We start from the raw sequence: 22,113 nt of genomic DNA, 5'->3' as shown, positions 1-22,113 counted from the left end.
GGCCTGATGCCAGCCTGTCTCCTGCTCTGGTATTTGTGCCTGCTTTTGTGTTTTTCATTTCTGGGGATTTTAGGATCCTCTTTTTTATTTTGAAGTTCTTTGATGAGGTGCTTGGAGGAGATCGTTTCATCATTATTTGTGCTGGTCCCTTGCTGGACCCTCTTAATTTGGAAAGTCATGCCCCTCAGTTCTGGAAAATGTTGGGGGTACTGCTTATGTGGTAATTTATTTCCCTTTAGTTTCCATTTTCTTTTCTTTCTTTTTTTTTTTGAATTCCTCTTATTTGAATGTTGGAACTTCTGGACTAGTTCTCCAATTTTCTTATCTCGTCTCTCTCATTTTCACATTTTTGTCATTTTTCTACTTTCTGGAATATTTCTTCAATTTCCTATATTATATTCCTTCTATTATTTTCCCCCCCATTTGTCCTATCATGTTTTTACTTCTCAAAAGCTCTTTTTTTTCTTTCTTCAGGTATTCCTTTGTTAAATAGCACCCTGTTCTTATTATACAGGTTCATTATTTTTCTGAACTCAGAGTTTATTAAATATAGGTTTTTTTCACACGTCTTTTGCAACTCTCTGCATTCTCTGTTTCTCTGAGTGCCCTTTTTTTTCTATTTATTTATTTATTTATTTATTTATTTATTTATTTATTTATTTATTTAATGTAAGATGTTTTTCTCAAATGTCTGGTGACACTTGACTGCTCATATTTAAGAACAAGTTACTAAAAAGTTGAATGCAAGTCCTATGTCTAACATTCTGTGTGGTAGGCTTCAAGATGAGCCGTTGGCTTTTTGTTGGGGATCCTGGACTGTGGGCTTTTTCCATTGGTTTAGGTGAGAGGAATCCTCCACCTCCTAGGGTGGTAGTAGTGATTGTGGTGGTGGTGGTGGTGGTGGTGGTGATGGTGGTGGTGGTGGTGGTGGAGGTGGTGGTGGTGGTGATGGTGGTGGTGGTGGTGGTGGTGGTGGAGGTGGTGGTGGAGGTGGTGGTAGTAGTGATGGTGGTAGTAAGTGGCGAGTAAGTCTGACTGCCAATGTTCAGGAAGCAAGTGGGGAAGGAGGATAGGAGGGCCTTCCCTTTCAAGATATGGACTTCTCATGTAGACCCCTTGTCCTGGGTATGGTTCCCCACCTCAGCTGGCCTCATGACTAGGATGTCAGAGTCCCTCTGGTTTAACTTCTGCAGAGACTAAACCTGCTAATTTAGGAGGGGGCAGTCATTAAAGAGAAACTATGAACTCACTTTGTTTCTCTCCCCGTCCCTCTCTCCTTCCTTGGGTTCCACCAACATCATGGATTTTTTTTTTTTAAACTATACATAAAACTACATGTTTATCTTCATAAGCAAAACATGTGTTGTTTTGTATTTTTAATGCCAAATTGGTATCATATTTTTTAGAATGTTCTGCAACTTGCTTTTTTAAAAAAACAACATTGTTTTGAGATTTATCCATACTAATATATGTAAATCTGTTTTAGCTTCTACTATGTTTCATCTTATCCCATTTTAAAAATATTGAATCTCAGCCTTTAGAGCCTGCCCTGATTTGTGATTTGGTACTATCATATTGCATGAAATTCTCCTTAGTGGAAGAAAGGGATGGCTATGGAATTATCAAAACTGACCTAGAAACCTGAGAGCCCATCCAATCCAGATTCTTCTCTTCCCAGAATAAAAACTCAAAACCCAAGGAGCTGAGGTGATTTGCTCAAAGGTACTCCACCAATTAGCAGCACAGACCATGCTAGAACCTTTGGTGTATCAGTGTTGCTTGGGTTTATAGGTGTTTATGTGTGTACATACAGGGAAAGTCCTTCAAGTATCCTTTGGGAAGACAGGCACTTGATGATTTATGAAAATGATATGATTTGTCACAGTGTCATTTTGTAGTAAACAACATTGTGGAGAAGTCAGCAAGGAAATTAATCTTGCTAAAGCTAAAAATAGACACTCTTGACAACTATGTAGACATGTTTGCTTATAAAATGATATTAAGCATCATAGGCGGCATTATTGCTTTTAGAAAATTTTTCTTGTATTAAGCAGGCTGTACCAGACCAAATGCTAGGCCAGTGTTTCCAAGAGGGCTGTGTACGTATGCATTGTCTCCGTAAAGTCCACCTCTGTTCTTTACGAGCATCTGGTCGCGTCTGATGAAAGGAGCACCATTCTTAATGCCACACTGCAGGCGTGGCCTTGCTTGCACAACTAGGTTGCAAGTATGCCCTGGTAACAAGGAACACAGATTCTAATTGAACCTTGGCAAATAACTACATCGCCTTAAAACAAAAATATTCATTTCTGTAAGAATTTTTGAATTTTGGAGCGTTTGGGCACAAAACATCATTTACAAACATTTCATTTCAACTTACAAAAGCAGAGTCTTGGGGCCAGCCCGGTCCAGTGGCTCAGGCAGTTAGAGCTCCATGCTCCTAACTCCGAAGGCTGCCGGTTCGATTCCCACGTGGGCTCTCAACCACAAGGTTGCCAGTTCAATTCCTCAAGTCCCACAAGGGATGGTAGCCTCCGCCCCCTGCAACTAAGATTGAACACAGCACCTTGAGCTGAGCTGCCGCTGAGCTCCCAGACGACTCAGTTGGTTGGAGTGCATACTCTCAACCACAAGGTTGCCAGTTCAATTCCTCGACTCCCGCAAGGGATGGTGGGCAGCGCCCCCTGCAACTAGCAATGGCAAGTAGACCTGGAGCTGAGCTGCGCCCTCCACAACTAAGACTGAAAGGACAACAACTTGAAGCTGAACGGCACCCTCTACAACTAAGATTGAAAGGACAACAACTTGACTTGGAAAAAAGTCCTGGAAGTACACACTGTTCCCCAATAAAGTCCTGTTCCCCTTCCCCAATAAAAAAGAAAAAAAAGCAGAGTCTTCAACATTGTTATGATTTGTAAAAAGCTTAAAAGGAAAGACAGAGGGCTTCCTTACATATCCGGATTATAGAACATTAAAATAATATCAACAGTATTCCAAACAAAAACTATTATCATCCCTCATTGATTCATTCAGGCCTATGTAATTAATTATTATTCCACTGGATCTGGGCTTAGTAGTCTCATGAACCCATCTGCTCTTCAACTATAGTTCTGTGACTTAGTCTACTGGTATGGTCTTAAAGTTCTTTAAGTGATTAAGTGATGCCATCAGGAACCTATACCCCAAAGTACATGGCATATAATCCTTTTGTATGGGGCTCTGAGCAGTTATTCTGTGTGGAAGAAGAACCATTCTGACCTGTAGCTGATTGCAAAAAGCCCTCGGGGAAGCATCAAAGTGAAATAAGCTAAAAAAACATCCTTGGATGACAAAGGACCTAAAATGACTGTGGTTAATATATTACTGATAATTTTCAGATGTGAAAGGCTTGATGAGAATTTTAACAAGAATACTGAACCTGACAAGAAAACTTGGTTGTTTGTGTGGCACGAAAAACAAAATAATAGTCAATCCAAGAAAGTTTTAAACAAAATACCTGTAAATGTAGTCACAAAGAATATTTTCAAAGGAGACAACAAACATTATATCTTATTTTTAAGAATGGATGAATAGAGTAAAAATCTCGATATAATATAATTATCCAGAGACACACTATACTGCAAATATACCAAACATATACACCATGCAATATACTAGAAATGCCAAACATATTCTTAACCATGTATGGTAGGAATATATCAAGAACATCAAGTAATGAGATTCAGTAGGTCTGGAGTAGATACTAAACATCTCTATATTAATAAAACTATATGAGTAGGTGGTGGGAATTCTCAATTGAGAACTACTGTCCTAGAAGATGTTAGATTGAAATGAAAGAAGTGAAGATATGACCAAGTTAATATTTAAAGCAAATAACTGCAATCATGATTGACAACCTGTACCATCATTGTCACATATCAGGCAAAGATGCACTAGGGTCAGTGTCTGTTATACATTATTTTAGTTAGGGTAATATTGTCAAGATGTCAATGGGACATATCCAGTTATATCTGTAATGACATCTCCCTAACTGGTGGAGATAAGTACAGCCATACCAATGTTAGAGCATTACATTTACAAAATGCTGTTGGGGTTGACTGTTCAGTGTCAGGATTTATACATCCCAGGGGTGCTGTCCTTGTGGGAGCCCCCTCAGGAAGTTCTGACAGCCCAACACCAATACTAACATAGCCCAAAAGAGGTTTCAAATCTCTCTGTTGGAGTCATGGTGGCATGTCCTAAAGGAAGATGGATTCTCTCTGAGGACACATCCAAGTCTAATGAATAAGATACAGATAATATATCCGGCTAATGCAATTTTTGGCCAAAAATGATGTGTGATTAAAAGTTTTGATACTCATTTTCTGACATGATTAGCGGACTCCCGTTGAAAGCAATTTTGAGTAATGGCAAAACTATTTCAAGAAGTGCAGCATTTTCTAGGAGCTGAAGGAGGAAGACCAAACTAAACAGATGACTCAGGTGCCTTCACATGAAGGAGCGTGAAAGGAAGAAGCAGAGGGAGCCTTGGAGAAACGTTTGATGAAAATGTAAAAGACATGAATTTTGGGCATTCTGGAATTTCTGGAATTTCCTAATTTAAAACTGTGAGATGAGCAACAGAGAGAATGGGCACCATTCAGGACCACATTGTGGTTCAAGAGGATCAACAGGGAAATACATAGAACAGGAAGTAAAACCCAGAGAAAGGGAAATCATGAGGGAAAGCCAAGAGTCTGGAGGTCGGACACAGGAGGCCTAATATGGGAGTAACAGGAGGTCCAGAAAGAACAAAAGGCCAGATAGGAGAGAACTAATAACTAAAGAGCTACTGGGGCCCTTCCAGGTGAAGACAAAGCGGCAGCCTCCCCAGCCTCTGCCTCCAGCCCCTTGTCTCATGCCTGTGCAGGAAAACCGGGGAGGGTGCCGTCTGAGGACCAGAAACTGGAAGAATCCCTGAAAGATGGAAAGCAAAAAGGATTGATCTGAAGAAGGAAACCAAGGCCCCGGACCTGTGAAAGGAGGGAGTGGGAGTGGCTCCAAGCGTCCCCACACCCAGGTGCTGTCTTCCTCCTGTAGGAGGGGGCCCTGGTTTGATTTGGAGCAGCCGGGCAGGGGGAACCTTCTCACCCACGTCCATCTGTCCTTAGTCCCGGCAGTGGGCAGGAGTCGGCGGAGGTGCCTGTCCCTGGGCAGAGCAGTGAGCGTGAGCTGAGCGGGGTGGGGAGGCCCCAGGGAACGGCTCTTCCCCAGAGGAGCAAGAAGGAAGGTAGACACTGGCAGTCAGCCTCAACCCTGGATATACATAGAATCACCTGGGGAGCTGTTAAAACTGTAAAACGGAAGGGCTGCATCTAAGATCAATAAAGCCGTAATCTCTGGGGTAGGGGGAGCTCCCCAGTGAATTTTATTGACATGCGGCTAATGTTGAGAACCACTTTAAACAGGAAAACAATGTAATAATAGTGAAATCAAGAATTTTAAACTATCTCAGAAAAATCCAGGAGCTGTGGAAGACGATATGTGAAAAAGGACATACGTGAGCATATCCATTACGAGGATACTATGTATCCTTGGTGGGGGATTTGGAGAAAGTAAGGGAAATACAGATGTTATGAAGGTCTCAGTTAAGGGAAGGCGGGTAAACCATTTTGATGGGGGAGGATATGTATTATGTAATTGTGACATATTGATAGCGTGAATAGGAAGGCAACAGTAGTAGAACAGAAAAGCATTTCAGAACCTTTCCATCAACAACAGGACAGGGGGCAGAGCTGAGGGAAACAGAATGAAGAGACATGTAAGCCAGCAAATGTAAGGAAAGGAAAAGCATGAAAGAAGATGGACAAGCTATAAAGAATTAATATGGTAGAAGGAATTGAACTAACTATATCAGCTATTCTAATAAATTTGGAAAGGCTGAAATTTCCTAGCCAAAAAGAAAGAAAAAAGGAAAAAGGAAAAAAGAGAAAAAAGACAAAGTCACTTTGGATTCTGTTTTTTATTTTTTATTTTTGCCGTCTATTCCAAGATGCTTTATTTTTCAATTACAGTTGACATTCAATACTACTTTAGTTTCAGGTGTACAGCATAGTGGTTAGACATCCATATAACCCATGAAGCGATAGGTCTAGTACCCACCTGACACCATGCACAGTTATTACAATATTATTGACTATATTGCCTATGCTGTACTTTACATCCTCATGACTATTTTGTAACTGCCATAAGAAAAGATGGAATAGTGCCATTTGCGACAACATGGATGGATCTTGAGATTATTATGCTAAACGAAATAAGCCAGACAGAAAAAATAGAGAACCATATGATTTCACTGATATGTGGTATATAAAACTGAAAACAACTAAAGAACAAGAAAAAGAAATGAAGAAACAAAACTCATAGACACAGACAATAGTTTAGTGGTTACCAGAGGATACGGGGGAAGAAGGGTGGTAAGTGAGGGTAAAGGGGATCAAATATATGGTGATGGAAAGACAACTGACTCTGGGTGGTGAACACACTTTAGATTCTTGATGAGAGGTGTGAAGACATGACCAACTATCTGAACTATCTGTTCCTCCCTTTAATCGTGACAATTTATGGTTCATATATCTTTAAAACTCTGTTATTAGGCACATTCATATTTGTGAGTGTATGGCTTCCTAATAGATTAACCGTTTTATCATTATCAAGTGTTTCTTTTTTATTTCTGGTAATACTCTTTATATCTGTATGTTATGATATTAACAAAGCTGCACCAGACTTCTTTATGCTTACTGTTGGCATGGCATGTCTTTTTTCTTTCATTTACTTTCAAGCTATCTGTATCTTTATTTTTATAGTGTGTCTGTTGTAGACAGCATAGAATTGGGTCTTGTGCATTTTTATTCATTCTGACAGTCTCCATCGTTTGGACAGTTTAGTCCATTAACATTTAAGTAGTTGTTGACTTGCTTGTGTTTAGAGCTACCATTTTATTATTTGTTTTCTATTTGTCCCCTTTCCATTTATTCCTCTGTTCTATGCTCTTTTGCTATCTTTTGGGTTACTTGGATGCATTTTAGAATTCCCTTTTAATTTACCTATTGGCTTTTTAGTTGTACCTCTTTGCTGCAGTGATTGTAGTATGTATTCTTAATATTTCGTAGTCTGTGTACTTTCTATTATAACACTTTATAATATGTAGAAATATTGCAATCATATATGTCCATTTACTGTCCGCCATTCTTTATGCTATATATATCATATATATCACATTCATATATAGCTTCAACTCAACTATATAATCAACAGATCTATGGATTTTAAAGACAGTAGGAGGAAAAATAACCTTTTATATTTACCCAAGACATTTAATTTTTTTCTTTCAGCACTTTAAATATGTTTTTTCCTTCTGTCTTCTGATCTCCATAGCTTCTGATGAGACATGAAGATTATTTGAATCCTTGTTTCCTGTATGTAATAGGTCATTTTTCTCTGGCTGCTTTGAAGATTTTCTCTTTAGCTTTGGTTTTCAGCCACTTCATTATGATGGGCCTAGGCATGGTTTTCTTTATATTTATCCTTATTGGGGCTTGTTGAGATGCTGGAATCTGTAAATACATGTTTTTAAGCAAGTTTAGGAAATTTTCAAATGTTATTTCTGCCACATTTTCTTATCATCTCTATTTTGGGTCCTCTAATTACATACATGATAAACCTTTTGGTATTATTCCATATTTCCCTGAAGCTTTCTTCAGTTTTTAAAAGTCTTGTTTGTCTCTGGTCCTCAAATTAGATAATTAGATGATTAGATGATTATTTGGATATACCACACTTTGTTTATCCATTCATCCATTGACAGCCATTGGATTGTTTCTACCTCTAGGCTATTGTGAATAATAATGATGAATGTACACTATGAATGTACGTAGGTGTGTGACTCATTCTCAGCTTTTAAGTGTCAACTCCCTCTTGAATCTTAATTGCTTTGGTTCATTCTCTTGTTTTTCCTTTTCTTATGTTTTTTTAAAAATTTTTATTTAAAAAAGTTTTATAAATAATTTATAGTCATTATCTTTTGGAGGGTTGGGTTCAACTAGAGCTATACTGGAATTGGAGTTTTCAGTGAGATTGGGTTTTAACAATGATCGAGCCGTAAGTTATTTATAAGAGCACAATAAAACAATCATTTAAAGAGAAATTGAAATAAGTGGATGAGAATATAACAGGCAATATATGCAAACAAAAAGAGAGCTGGAGTATCAGATAAAGAGGAATTCAAGACCAAAAGCATTAACTAGATAAAAGGGGTATTATGTAATAGAAAATGGTATCAGGCACTATTTTAAGCACATACACAAATGTAATCAAGAAACTTAATTTTACATACACACACACACACATGCACACACAGGAATAAGAATATACTAGATAGATATTAATAGAATATGTTCTTCTCTTGTACTTATTAAATGATTTCCAAAGCTATCACATACTTGGTCACAAAGGAGACCTTCATAAATTTCTAAAGGAATGATTTTACAGACCACATGCTTATCCCATGTATAGAATTACAATCTGAAAGGGAACTATCATAAAAACTTGAAAAACAAATATATACCATTTCAAATAACTCTATATCCAAGGGAATATAGAACTGATATTACGAATAATCAAATAATAAAAGATTATTTCATACCCTAACCCCAAATATACAGCAAAATCTCTGTTATACAGAACAAAATTGCTAACTTTGAATACTCTTATAATTAAAAAAGAAACGCAAAAAATTAGTAAAATATGTATTTGACTTAAAACATTAGGAAAAGGAAGACAATATAAAAAAGTAGGTAATTTAAACTAATAAGAGAAAAGCCAAAATGAGTTAAATACAAGAGAGAAAGTGTGTGTCTGTGTGCATGTGTGTGTATACATATATGTGTATATATAATTTATGTATAATTTGACTTTATATACTTTGAACAGACAAATGAAATAGATTAAACCCTTGATCAGTTGATATATTACTTAGGATACTTTCAGTTATAGCTAGATCAATTTCTGTTATGAATAGAGGGTAAAAGTCCAAATAAAATATTAGCAAATTATATCCAACAGTGAATTAAAGATAATACACCATAATCAAAGCAGAATTTATTCTATCAACATAATTCATTATCTGAACTGATTAATGGAGAATAACCATATGATAATATCCATAAATATCAAGAAGATATTTGATACAATTCATTAGACATTCCTAATTAAAAAAATAAGTTAAAATATAAATAGAAGAAAACTGATTAAATGTGATAAAAACAAATTATCAAAAGGCAACTGTAAGCATCATAACGAACCATGAAATATTAAAGCATTTCTATTAAAATTAGAAGCAAAATAGGGATGTCTGTCATCACCATATTATTAAACATTGTTTTAGAAGCTATAGTTGTTATAGTAATGTAAAGAAATGAAATACATTCCATGTATATATGATATATATGAAATTTAAAAATTATGTTTATTTGTATATGATGTAATTTTATGCTAATATGTATATGTATATATATCTTAATAAATGACAAAAACAACAACTTAGTTCAATGGGAAAATGATTTATAAATAGTTCAGACATAATTTGCCATCTATCTGGAAGAAAACAGTGCCCTACTTTATATTACAGGCTAAATTAAATTCCAGATGGATTACAGCTCTAGATGTTAATAAGTAATGAAAAATAATAGCACTACATTTCAGAGAATAGATGTTAGATAAATTTGTGTATATAAGAGGCTAAGAACTAAAAAAATATATATGCAACAAAATTTGTAGACTGGAAACAAGGTTTGTAACCTGACAAAGGGCTAATATTTCTATTATATAGTGAACCTCTAAAATTGGTAATAAAAGACAAACAACTCAAGTAAAAATGGGTAAAACATATGAAGGCAATTATCTGAACAGGAAATATAAGTGGCTAAAACTCACAAAAAACATGTCCTTACTTACTACTAATTAGGAAAATGTAAATGAAAACAAAAATGACACTGCATTTTCTCCCCAGTGGGTCGGCAAAGATTAAAAAGAGCAACCCTCTTCACTGGTCATAGATAAAGGAAAAGAGAACATATACATATTACCATGGGAATATACATTGCTACAATTATATTTTTTTTGAAGGAAATTTAATTTAAAAAGTCCACCATTTCATTGAGTTTAGTACAGTTTTGTTTGTAGAGGCACAAACATGTAAATGTTCTGAACAGCCATCAATTGGAGAATATTTGAATAAATTATTATATATTTAATATTAAGCAGATGTTAAAAAGAATGAGTTAGAACCATATGAATTAATCTGGACAAGTGTCCATGATATAGGAAGCTAAAAATTAGTTATGCATAGTGTGTTTCCTTTCTGTTTTAAAAAACCCAAAAATACAACAAAAATATTAATAACAATCAACCAGAAAAATAATAGCCTCTATGAATGTATTAGGATAGAGTTAGGTACATATCAAATTGTTAATATTGCTTATCATAGGAGGGTGGCACTGGAAGGGGTGTATATGGCTTAATTTGATCCCATGAGCTTGAATTGTCTTTGCAATAATTTTTTTTAAATTTTTCCCAGCTTAATTGAGATATAATTGACATATAACATATTTAAGGTCTACAACATTACTTGATATACGTACATATTGAAGTGATCACCACAGTAAACTTAGTTAACATCCATCCATTACCTCACATAGTTACAAATTATTTTTTCTTGTGATAAGAAAAATAATGTAATATTTGAAGACTGAGAACTGCTGGAAAAATCAAAGAGCATAAAGTAGGAGGTATAGACCTAGCCCTGCCCCTAACTTGCAATGTGACACATTCTGCCTTTATTTTCTTGTCTCTAAGGTGTGAGTGGAAGTCCCTGTCCTATTTACTGAGGTTATAGTGTTGTTGTGAAGATAAAACGAGGGATGAACACAAACATAATTTGAATAAATGATGTTGAAATGCAAGCTACTATCTTCAAGGAAATTCTCAAACTTTTCTTTTTTTTTATATTCTTCTACTTTCAGTTCTTTGTTTAAATTGTACTTAAAAAAACCACATAACAAAATGTACCATCTTTACCATCTTTAAGTGTACAGTTCAGTAGTGTTAATATTCACGGTGGTGTGCAGTCAATATTTAAAACTTTTCATTATACGAAACTGAATCTCTCAACCCATAAAAAATCAACTTACCCATTTCTCCCTCCCCCAGCCTCTGGCAACCACCATTCTACTTTTTGTTTCTATAAAGTTGATAACTTAAGATGACACATATAAGTAGAATTTTACAGTGTATGTCTATGAACATGGGTGTGCAGCTATCTCCAAGATCCTGCTTTCAGTTCTTTTGGATATATATCCAGAAGTGGGGTTGCTGTCTTCTGACACTTTTTATGTAATATATTACATTGATCTTCTGTGTAAGAGATTTGGTGAAAATGCAGTCAACAGAACCCCATCAGATAAAGAATGCAGTAGATGTGACTGACGTTTGTTCTTTTCTGTGTGTACACTTTCTTTGCGAGTCTTTGCAATCTTTTTTTTATTTTATTTGAATTTTTTTAGGGATGTCTTAATTCTTGTTAATGTATTTAAATGGTGCTGGGAAACTTGGACAGACACATGCAAAAAGATGAAGCTGGATCACCTCCTTACACCACATACAAAAATAAATTCAAAATGGCTTAAAGACTTAAATGTAAGATCTGAAATTGTGGGGAGCCATGGTTACAGATAACTCTGAGCCTTATAGAATGGCTCGGTTTATGCTTAACCTAAGGCATTGTCTCTGCCTGCACCTGGAGGGTGCTTGCAAGCTGCTAAGGAATGTGGTGGGAGCGGCCAGTTCCCGGACACAGAAGACTGATGGCTATTCAGGGTAATTGATAAGATAATTACTTTTGGGAGTTTCAGTGATTTTGTATCCTCTATGAAAAAGTTAAAATTTACATTTGTTAAGGTAATGCATGCTTTCTTTGTTAAGTTGCACGTACTCAAACTGCATATATTGGTGAAGAGAAATAAACTCGGGGCTTCAGCATCACTGAAGACCGGCCGCATCAGCATTTGTATGAGTGTCTTTTATCCATTCCCACTCCCCCATTTAGGTACTGATCGACTTGTGGCGGCTGGCCCGTCACATGAAATCAAACATTTTCAATTTGTATGATGCAGGTGACAAAGCCGCCTGAGGAAGAATCTTCCCTTCCCAATGGCGATGTAGTGGGAGAGGCACAGAGCACCACAGAGGTAAGAGTTGCTATCTCGAATCATCTTTCTGCACACCAGTTTCCTCAGAATGTCAACTTGGTACCGATCTCTCTATATCTGTGTCTGTATGTCTACCTTATCTATCATCTGTCTATCAACATATCTAGGCATCCATTATCTATCTATCTATCTATCTATCTATCTATCTATCTATCTATCTATCTATCTATCAATCATCTATCTATCTATTTATCTATCTATCTATCTATCATCTATCTATCAATCATTTTTTTAATCTCTAAAATTATAAAGCCTCCCTCCACATGAGCAACAGAAAACAAACACTGCCTAAATATTAAATCCTTAGGCTGTGTCTTCATGAGTTTTAAATGAGTGAATTGAAACTCCTCTTTCAGGAGTTTATTACTCTACCATGCACGTGGGTCAGATCTGTTGATTGACACCAAACAGCTCCAGTCAGCAACCTCGAGGGGTGGAAGTCCTATACTCGAGTAGCTAAGTGACCTAACAAATGGGAGGTCTGTGTTTGCTTTGTTTATATGTTGTCTATCCAAATAAGGAAACCACAGTACCTGTGGTCTGGTGTTTCCTTGGAAGCTTATCTCAGGTTAATGATACTGTGGGTTTCCTTTACACCCAGGGAACAGAGAAGGCTGAAGAAAGTGGAGAAAATGAGGCACAAAAAGAGGACAAGGAAGATGCAGGCAACCTCGCCGAATCCCAAGAGAAGAATGTGAGTGCTTTTGTTCCCTGTAGTTTCATTGATTCAGTTCTGTTCACCTAACATTTATGGAGCTCCAACCAGGTGCCAGGAAGACGCCTGGCACGCAGAGTGAGCGCAAAAATAAGGAGCTGAGAGGTTAGCCAGGAGGAAACAGGTAATTTTCATCTAATGTGTTGACTGCTGTGGTCGAGGTGTGTAGAGGAAGGATCCTGAACCAAGGCCTGGAGGGCACAGGCCAGACAAGACTTTAATAATTTGTTGTTGTGTTGCTAGGGTTAGGTTGCATTCATGTTCTTTATAAAACAAGGGAGCTTATTCCTTGGTTATGAGTATTGACTGATTCCCAGCGTACATTTACCATGTATATTTGTGAAAAGCCGAAAGGAGGCCGGGAAAGGAAACTGATCAGTTAAAATCCACTCAGCTGATCTGAGGCCTGTGATGGAATTCTAAAAGGGGTTCCAATTCAGGAGCCACACGACAAAGGGTGGGGAGCATGTGAGGAGGGCAAGAAGACTGGTTCTAGAAGCACCAAGCTAAGATAACGCGGGACCAGATGGGTCACTTATTCCAGGAATTCTAGGAATGTGGCTGGGAAGCCAGGTAAGAGGGGAGGCCCAGGTGCAGAGGGAGCCTGATGGGGTGGGGTTGCCGGCGTTGGGCTGAGCCCCCCCGGGGAGAATTGCAGTGGGCTGCATTGGTCTAGTGGCAAAGACTTGGCTGAACCCACGCTGACGGTTTGCATTTTCACCTGTGTATTGATTCCAAGAGAAGTGTGCACAGCTTTGAAGATAGTTTGGACCTTCGTTCCCAGCACACGGGATGTGACTAGGGAAAGGCACCAAGGCTGACAACCACGTGTGAGACATGGGGGTTGGGAGCAGACAGCAATTTGTCTTTACCTTAAGGAATTTGAATTTGGGAGGGGCTCGGGCAGTAAATTCCTCATATTTGAAGAATGCTGTTTCAAAATGTTCATAATTTAAGACTTTTTAAAGTTTGGTTTTGAAGGAAGATGAAATCTTTTATCTTGACCTAGAAATTAAATGGGGTTTCATGGCAGCCTGTAATAATTCAGAAATAATAAATTTTAAATGAAATACAGTGACAGTTTCATTACCTTGTAATTTAAAAGTCTATGTTTTTATAATTTGAACTTGGCGTAAATTACCTAATGCTCTCATAGTATTATTGATTTATACGTGAAGATTTAGTTTGCTTCTTTTAAGACAGCGTGACAAAACATTATACGCCATCCCTTTTTCTCATGAGACCGAGAGGAAGGTAGCGTTTGTTTTTTTTTTGTCTTTTTTTTGCAATCTGACCCCGCCTCCGACAGTCAGGGTGATGTCTGCTTCAGCCTCTCAGCCACTGGGCCAGGTTAGTTCAATGACCTGATAAGCCATGCAGCCTGGGGGCTCTCTCTGTGACTTTTTAAAAATTGTGAGTCCTTTCCGAAGTAAATTATATGTGAATTCTGATAGACACTTAAAGAATCATGTTTGTTATTTAGCATGGGCGGTGTTGAAAAAAATGACAAAGTAACAGGCATTTTTATTTTAGATGAAAATATTATTATTACATTATCACACTGACTTTTCAACTCTAACAATGTTTATTCTACATAAAGACAGATTTTGACTTTTCCTCATTTTATAACTGATACATGCTCTTTGACTGACATTAATTCAGTTCAATAAAAACCCCATGATTTGTCAATCAGCAGCATAAAAATGACATGAAAACATGCTTAGCTTTGGGATTAAACATATAGGGCAATTCATTGAAATTTAAAAAGGAGACGAAAACTATATGATATTTAGAAGTTGCATTTCGTGCTTAAAGAACCTCCTGGTTCTGGGGTTTGTGTGTAGAGGTTAAGCTAGGAAGGCCATGGGCTGTGTCATCACAGCTTTCCCCACGCTGCACCGAGGCTCAGCTAGACTTATGTGTAATGAACAGGCCGATTAGACTTTACTGTGTTTTCCCTTTCTAACATTGATTTTCAAGGTACCAGAAACATCCGGCTGGGTTTTTCTCGATATTCCAACCCAGATCAATCCAAGTCTTTTAGATAAAAACTCTGACTGTTGAAAACCGTTTTGAGATCTCATGGATTCTTACGTTTCGCTCCTCCTAGCCCATTGTCGTTAAACAGCGGTGCTCCCGGGCTTCCTTCTTCAGCCACCACTCCCTGAGGGACACAAAGAACATAGTTCAATGGTCTCGGTTTGGTACCTAAGACTTGTGTGCAAGGAATGTCAGCTTCCTTTATTTGCCCAGACGTCATTCTATCTGCTTCACGCCTACCCCTCACGGCTGCTGCGAAATTCAGTCTGGGCGAAGTGTTTCAGAGACTCTCTCCTCCCGAGGGCCTTAGGGCCCTTCTGGAGTCTTCGCGGGTGTCTGGAAGGGAGAGAGGGCTCTGGTTCTTTGTCCACGGTGGTCACGTTGTGGTGTGTCTTTCCTGCTTCCTGTTGCAGCTGTTGAGCCATGGTCCCTTGGCGTGGGTCAGGCCCGCTGTCCTGGCTGGGCTCGGGCATACCTGTCACAGCCACCAGCTCTCTGACCATAGATGGCTGCTGTCCTGTGCAGAGTGCCCCGGTGCCCCCTGAATGCCCCATAATCCCTGGCTCAGCTTCTGTGTGCAGGCAGGACCTGGGTAGCAGCACTCCTGGAAAACCCACCTCCTCTCTTCACTCTGGCTACTTCCATCTCCCAAACTCTAAGCCCTAAGCTCCAAGCCCTTTTTTTCAGGGACCGTCGAGCTTCCTCACCTCTGTTAGCCCAGGGTTTTGAAAAGCAAGGCCTATAGTTTCTTCTCTAGGGACAGAGAAGCAGAACGCAGCTGTGGCTATCTTCTTGGAGTGTGGGAGGGACAGTAAGTCTAATCCCTGCCCCCCCAATTTTGTGTAGTAGGGAGAACAAAACAAGAACACATAGCCTGATACTCAGCCACACTGTGTATGACAAGGACTACAGATGTATTTAATCTATTATCCTAAAAGAATTATAGACTCACCTTGACATAGCACACAGTCCTCTAGGCCTTTCGTCTGGCTTCCCCCAATGGTGACGTCATAGATGGCCGCAGTGTAGTATCGAAACCAGGGACATGACATTGGGGCATCTCTGTTATGTACAGTACAGACCTGATTCAGTGTTCACTATTCTTTTGAACCTTTTATTTGTGTGTTGAAAACCATTTATGTGTTCGAAATCATCCATTTGTGTGTTAGGGACCATTTCAAGGGTGCAGTGGTAACCACTCCCTCAGCTGCTGGCGGTGCTAAGCCACGTGATAAACCAGCTAAGTGAGGCTTGTTCATCTGCTCTCAACTGTTGCACGTGTTTGCTCAGTACACATTTGTGCACACTCAAATGGTGCCATTTTCACGGGGAGGGATATTTATTGAAGAATATTATATTGATTAAAAAAGTCAGAAATGGAGTCAGAGAGCATTATCTCCTCTAATGAGCTGGACCTCCCCTGACCACTTCCCCAGGCTCCGGGGTTCTTAAATGCAGGAGGCCAGGATGTATACCACCTACTTGCTGACAGGTTTGGGCAGCGTTTGAGAGGCAGGATGGGGAACACTGAGCAGACCATTAACTCGGGCCTCAGAAGAGCTAACCTGTAGCTTCAGATCCCGACAGAGAGGACTCCATGGCCTGCTCACTCCCTGATGACCCGGGGTGGGTGAAGGGCTAAAGAGACCTGGGGGAGGCTGGCAAAGGGTATCTGAGGAGTAAAGGGTGAAAGCAGAGGTCCCCTCAGCTTCTGGGCGCACTCTAAGAAGGAACTGTAGTCTGGGGACATCGCGAGAACTTTATGAAACCCTAAAAATGTTGCCGCTTTTTCATGTTTGTGTTTGGTTTTCTGTGAAGTAAAATGACTTTTGCTTGTGTTCTCTGCCAACTCATATCCTCTTCAGAATCGTTTACGACATTGGCTTGACCACCTATGTAATAATGGTCTGGCAATCACCCCACTCAGTTTCCTCTGGAACTGGTGTGGAAGGAAGTTGCTTTCTCAAGAGGCAGATGTGGGTTCAGGTCCCCGAGAGGGGCCTGAGCCTAAGGCTGGCCCTGTGGTGGCTGCAGATCAAGGGGACGGCCCTTGCCCCTGCTCTCCAGAGCTCTGAGGCCAGCTGCCCCCCTCCCCCGCCAGGTCACTCCTGGCTGGCCCTCGGCTTTCTCCCACTTCAGCCACCTGTCCTAAGCAGCCACTGCCTGACACTCAGCGCAGCTGACACCTGTCCTTACCCCTGGCCATGTGCCACATCAGCAGCCTGCCTCCCTGGCTAGGTTCCCAGCAGAGTAGCTGCTGGTGAGGGCTTTGCGACTTCCCAGTTCAGAGGAGTCCCCAGCGAGCTTTCTTAGAAGAACAAGATGAAATAATTTTTTTTTAAAGCTAAAATAATTTTAAGCTGTAGCCTTGTCAAGGGAATGGTCGTGCCCTGTCTTAAGATTCTGCAAGAGCTTGGCTTAATTGACCATGTGATTATATTTATCTTAAAAAAAACCCCTTTTTGTTGATAAAATTATCTGCCAACCATAAAAGTCAATTCAAGCATCGTATGTAGAGAAGGACCTGGCAAATCCTGATACCTTGTAATTCTGTGAGCTGAGGATGGACATTTAAGTTTTTATTTAATTAATGTCTCTCAGCTCCTTCCAAGAGGGATTTGGGGCAGGAATGGCACACATAAACACATTTATCAAACGTTTTATCGACAGATCGAGTGCTGCCACCTGCCCGGCAGAATTCCAGGGACCGGGGCTGGAGCCCGTGGATGACAAAGGCCACCACCACAGAGCTCATGTTTTGGTAGCGCTAGTGATGATAATATCTAAGGCTCTTCGAAGCTTTCTTGACCTTTTGAGGCTAAGTGTCTGTAAATTCTCTGAGCATTCACTTTCTCTGTTTAACATATCTTTCAAGAAATTAAGGTCAATTTAGATATCGATAAAGAACCCTAAGACCGCCTGCTGCCCTCCAGACCAGCTCTAAGGAGAACTCATTTAATTGTATGTATCTTCTTAGTTCACCTGTTTCAGCTGAATATAGTTCACACAAATAACCGGATTTAGAAAAATGTAAAACTTACATAGTTGATAATTCTATGTTACATATTGTGAATTTTAATTTGATCTGATGTGGTTAAGAAGAAAATTGATGTTCTTTGAGTTCTAAAGAGTTAATAACCAACTTTATACATTCATTTACCCAGTCACTTAACACATTTATTGAGCTCGCCTTGTGATTCCAGACAGTGGCTGGGTCCTGGAGCTCCCAAAATGAATCAGATACAGTCGTGCCCCAAGGAGTACACAGACTAGTCAGGGAGACAGATAAGTAAATGACGACTCTGGGAGCAGATATAGGGGCACCGTAAGTCAGGTTTATGGGTCAGGAACATCTTCTTTGAAAATATTTTAAGCAGTGTCCTGGGAGGTGTGGCCAATGTGAGAAAATTGCATGCAGTCCGTGTGGCTGAAATAAAGAGGGTGAGGGACGAGGCCAGAGGGGCGAGCAGGGGGCTGCGTGGTGAGGACCTTTTAGCCATTCTAAGGATGGACTCATCTTGAGAAGATGGAAGTCTTTCAGCACAAGGGCAGCAGGTCACGCTTGTCTTTTAGAAAAGAATCTCTGGCTACAACGTGGAGAACAGGGTGGTGATAAGGAAGACTAGAGGTGGTATAACCCTGGGGAGGGAAGAGAGCAGTCGTGGCAGAGGAGGGGCAAGTCCTGGGCACAATTAAGCCACATTAAGGAGGCAGAGTCAACACATCGCTGAGGAACCAGCATGAATTTTGCAATAAGTGCAGGACTCTCTTTCCCTGGACGTTATTTTAGCGCTAAAACTTGGTGTGTCGCCCGTGGTATTTAACGTCAGGATTCGTTTGGAGGTTCCCAGTGCTGGGAGAACCTCTTGGGCTGACTCAGCCGTGGCCAGCTGGAGTAGGCTTCCATGTTCTGTATTTTCCATGCCAGTCTCAGAAATCTGAGAATATCGTCCCGTAACAGGCCAAGAACATAAGACTGGGCTAGGGAGCATGGCCGTGTGGTGGGGCCTCCACGACCTGCCTTCCGTTACTGGTCCGTTGCCTACAGCGTGTAGCTTCGGATCAGACGCCTTGAAGTGAGTCCCGACGGTGTTGCTTACTTGCTCTGTGACCTTTGGCCAATTACTTAAACCTGTGGCCTGGTGTCCTCATCTGTCCAAAGAAGGGGGTGGGTGAGAGGATACACACGACTGCAGGATGGCTTTCGCCTCCCCCAGGAGCTCACTGCCCGCATCGTAAGGCATTAGGGAGCTGTAGGGATCCCTACACGTGGAGGCACACGTGTTCACTCACCTAAAGCTACTGTAGTGCTCTGGCCCCAGAGAGGTTTGTCATGGGGCCATTTTGGGAAGGGACGGGAAGGTTCTTATTTCCTTGCATTTTTAATAGACATGTCTTGGTTCTGCTACTTTGACCAGAAGGAAATGGAAATTCCAGTGGGTTGGCAGAGTGGAAATCTTTTTGAGACTGTGATGGCCTCACCCTCTCTTGCTTTGCAAGTTTCTCTCTTTACCGAGAAATACTGCATGTTGTCATTTTGTTCTGATGAAGGAAAAGTTTTTCATCTACTTTTATTAATTGGTTCAAAGCTGAAGTGAAGGCTTACTTACAAGGACATAAAGGCGGGAAGGACATAGTTTTGTTCAAAATTTCTAATTGGTTTCATACTTGTATATGGTCTGAATTTTACTAGCTAGCTTTATAGATCTACAACATATGCTGGACAAAGAGATAGAATTACACATATAATTAAATAAGCAGTATCACTAATTAATATTTTCTCACATATATGAGTGATGGAAAAATGTCTTAATCTTATAATACTCCAGGGGCTTGAAATATAATGTGTGAAATAAGTAGGCATTGCTCAGTTATTGTATCTTTACTATTTATGTATTTTATTGATAAATTAATGTATTTCATTTTGATGAACATGTATTTTATTATAGTTTGCTTAAAGTTTAGATTCAACTTCAAACTTATGCAAATTTATATTTTTTCTTTAATTTCTGTTTATGGACATTAGGAAGAAGAAGGAGAAACCACAACGGAAGAGGTAAGTAGCATACTTAATAGTGTGCTTAATAAAAACATATTTTAGGTGAGAAAATTGCAGCTTTGGCCATGTTCTCCTTGTTCTTCAGGATGTAAAGAAGCTGATACAACCCACACTCCCAGAAAATCCTCCTTTAACCTGCTGAGAAGGGAAATCAAATAAGTTGGAGATAAATTTCTGAAAGGGAGGTGGACAGAGAAGCAGGGCTTGGCTCTGGCCCTTTTCCTGGGCCTCCCGTGGTAAGGGTGTGTCCAGGCACATCAGGCCGGCTGGGCCAGGTCGTCAGGTGGAGGTCTGCTCTCCATTCTTCCTTTCCACCCCACCGAATGGTGCACAGTTTGTGCAGCTTGCACGGTGCTCAGTGCTGTTGTTTAGGTCGCTTCCTATTCAGCTCTTTGGCGAGGGAGGGAGTCGCTCCCTGTGGTTAGGGGAACACCAATACCTCGCACCTGACACTGGCCAGATGAGATTGTCAGTGGTTTATGAGTCACATACACTCAGAGCCGGGGGGTAGGAGGTGGGGCTCCACACAGTGAAGGGCCATGTGGGGGTAGCAGTAGGTAACAGAGTGAATAATCAGGGGTATGGGAGGCAGGCTTTGTCGTATCCAGAGAGAGGATTCAGTGTCCCTTGGTTCCCGCAAAGGACGCGATTGGCTGTTTGAACGTTTCCAGGGGCTAAACAGGCACCATGCCGGATTCCTTGGTAAAGAGGGTTGCTTGGCTAGGAGACCTGTGCAGGAGCAGAGAGGGAGGGGAACCAGTGGGTAGGCCCTGTCAGGTCTTCCCGATTTTACCAGATATCAAGGTAGACCATAATTTTGAGTCTCAACTTTAGGTCCTGTACCCCAGGTGTGGATCTTAGACACTGTGAATCTTAAACTTGCAGCTTGTCATTAAGTGTCTGGAAACTGTGTGACATTAGGAAACCACATGGTTCCAGAATTTCTGGTGGGGATTTATCCAGGGAGAACATTATTGATTTGGGAGGAATTTCTTTCTTTAAATAAAGGTACAATGATTAGAATTACCTGTTGTCTTTCTAACATGAACATACTCATTTGTCCGCCTAGAAATTCCAGTTTTGGTTTCTTGAAAATAGAACAGAAATTTAAAGACACTTGCTAATCAATCTAGCCCAATACATGTCACCAAATCTCTCTGGATTTTGAGTCCTCCCTGCTACCCCCCGTCTTTTGACATATCATTTGATAACATGTATTGGGTCTTTCCAAAGCATTCATTAAGTTTACATATGAAAACCCATTCTTTTCATGTGTTTCATGGATTTCCATGATGTTTATTAAGTTATGCAATGACAATAGAACTCTAGCTTACATACCAAGTGTGGGAACAAATATAACCCATCCTGGTAAATGCAGACTTCGGCGGGGGGTTGTGAGTACTCACTGTGCTCTGGTTATCAGTGAGCTAACCAGTGATTTAAGAGAGCACATAGAGACTGCAGCAGACGTTCTCAAAGTGGGGTTCCAGGAGCAGCGCAGCCTCACTGGGGAAAGCACATTTTCAGGCCTTGCCCCAGACCCAATGCATTGGGAACTCCAAGGTGGAGCCCACAGACTGTGTTATAACAAGCCTTTCGGTGATTCTGACTCCCCATCTCATCTGAGAACCATGGGAGTGTCACCAAGTGGAGGTCAAGTCCAAGAACTCCTACTGTTTGCATGCTCATAATAAAAAGTGCATCTAATTCTGAAGACAATGTTGATTTTATATTAGGAACTTGCGTTTGGTTAAAAAAAACCCAAACGCTTACTTACCTTTTGGTGATTGAAATGAGTAATGGGAACTCAGTAGGGAGAAAGAGAAGGTGTCAAAACTGAGGGAGCTGGTATTGTAAGTTTGCACAAATGAACCCTTTCCTTTTCCATTCTTTTCCTGAGGGAAGACTATACGCTTAAGAGAAATCATGAACCTTATTAGAATTAATGTACAGCTCTGCAGCGCCACTTTAAATTGCAGGGTCTGTGTTTAGAA

General features: G+C 40.0%; 1 protein-coding gene across 1 annotated transcript in view; it reads left to right on the top strand.

The window, feature by feature from the left end:
- SH3BGR (SH3 domain binding glutamate rich protein) overlaps positions 1 to 22,113 on the top strand; it is a 48,886-nt gene that overhangs the window by 22,751 nt on the left and 4,022 nt on the right. The window contains exons 4-6 of the mRNA XM_019716697.2: positions 12,210 to 12,284; positions 12,907 to 12,999; positions 20,087 to 20,116. Of these exons, the coding sequence (XP_019572256.2) occupies positions 12,210 to 12,284; positions 12,907 to 12,999; positions 20,087 to 20,116 (198 nt within the window). The remainder of the gene's footprint in view (positions 1 to 12,209; positions 12,285 to 12,906; positions 13,000 to 20,086; positions 20,117 to 22,113) is intronic.

This window comes from Rhinolophus sinicus, linkage group LG01, assembly GCF_036562045.2.
Source record: "Rhinolophus sinicus isolate RSC01 linkage group LG01, ASM3656204v1, whole genome shotgun sequence".
NCBI lineage: Eukaryota > Metazoa > Chordata > Mammalia > Chiroptera > Rhinolophidae > Rhinolophus > Rhinolophus sinicus.
The sequence above is the reverse complement of the archived record's forward strand: the minus strand, read 5'-3'. Positions and strand labels throughout refer to the sequence as shown.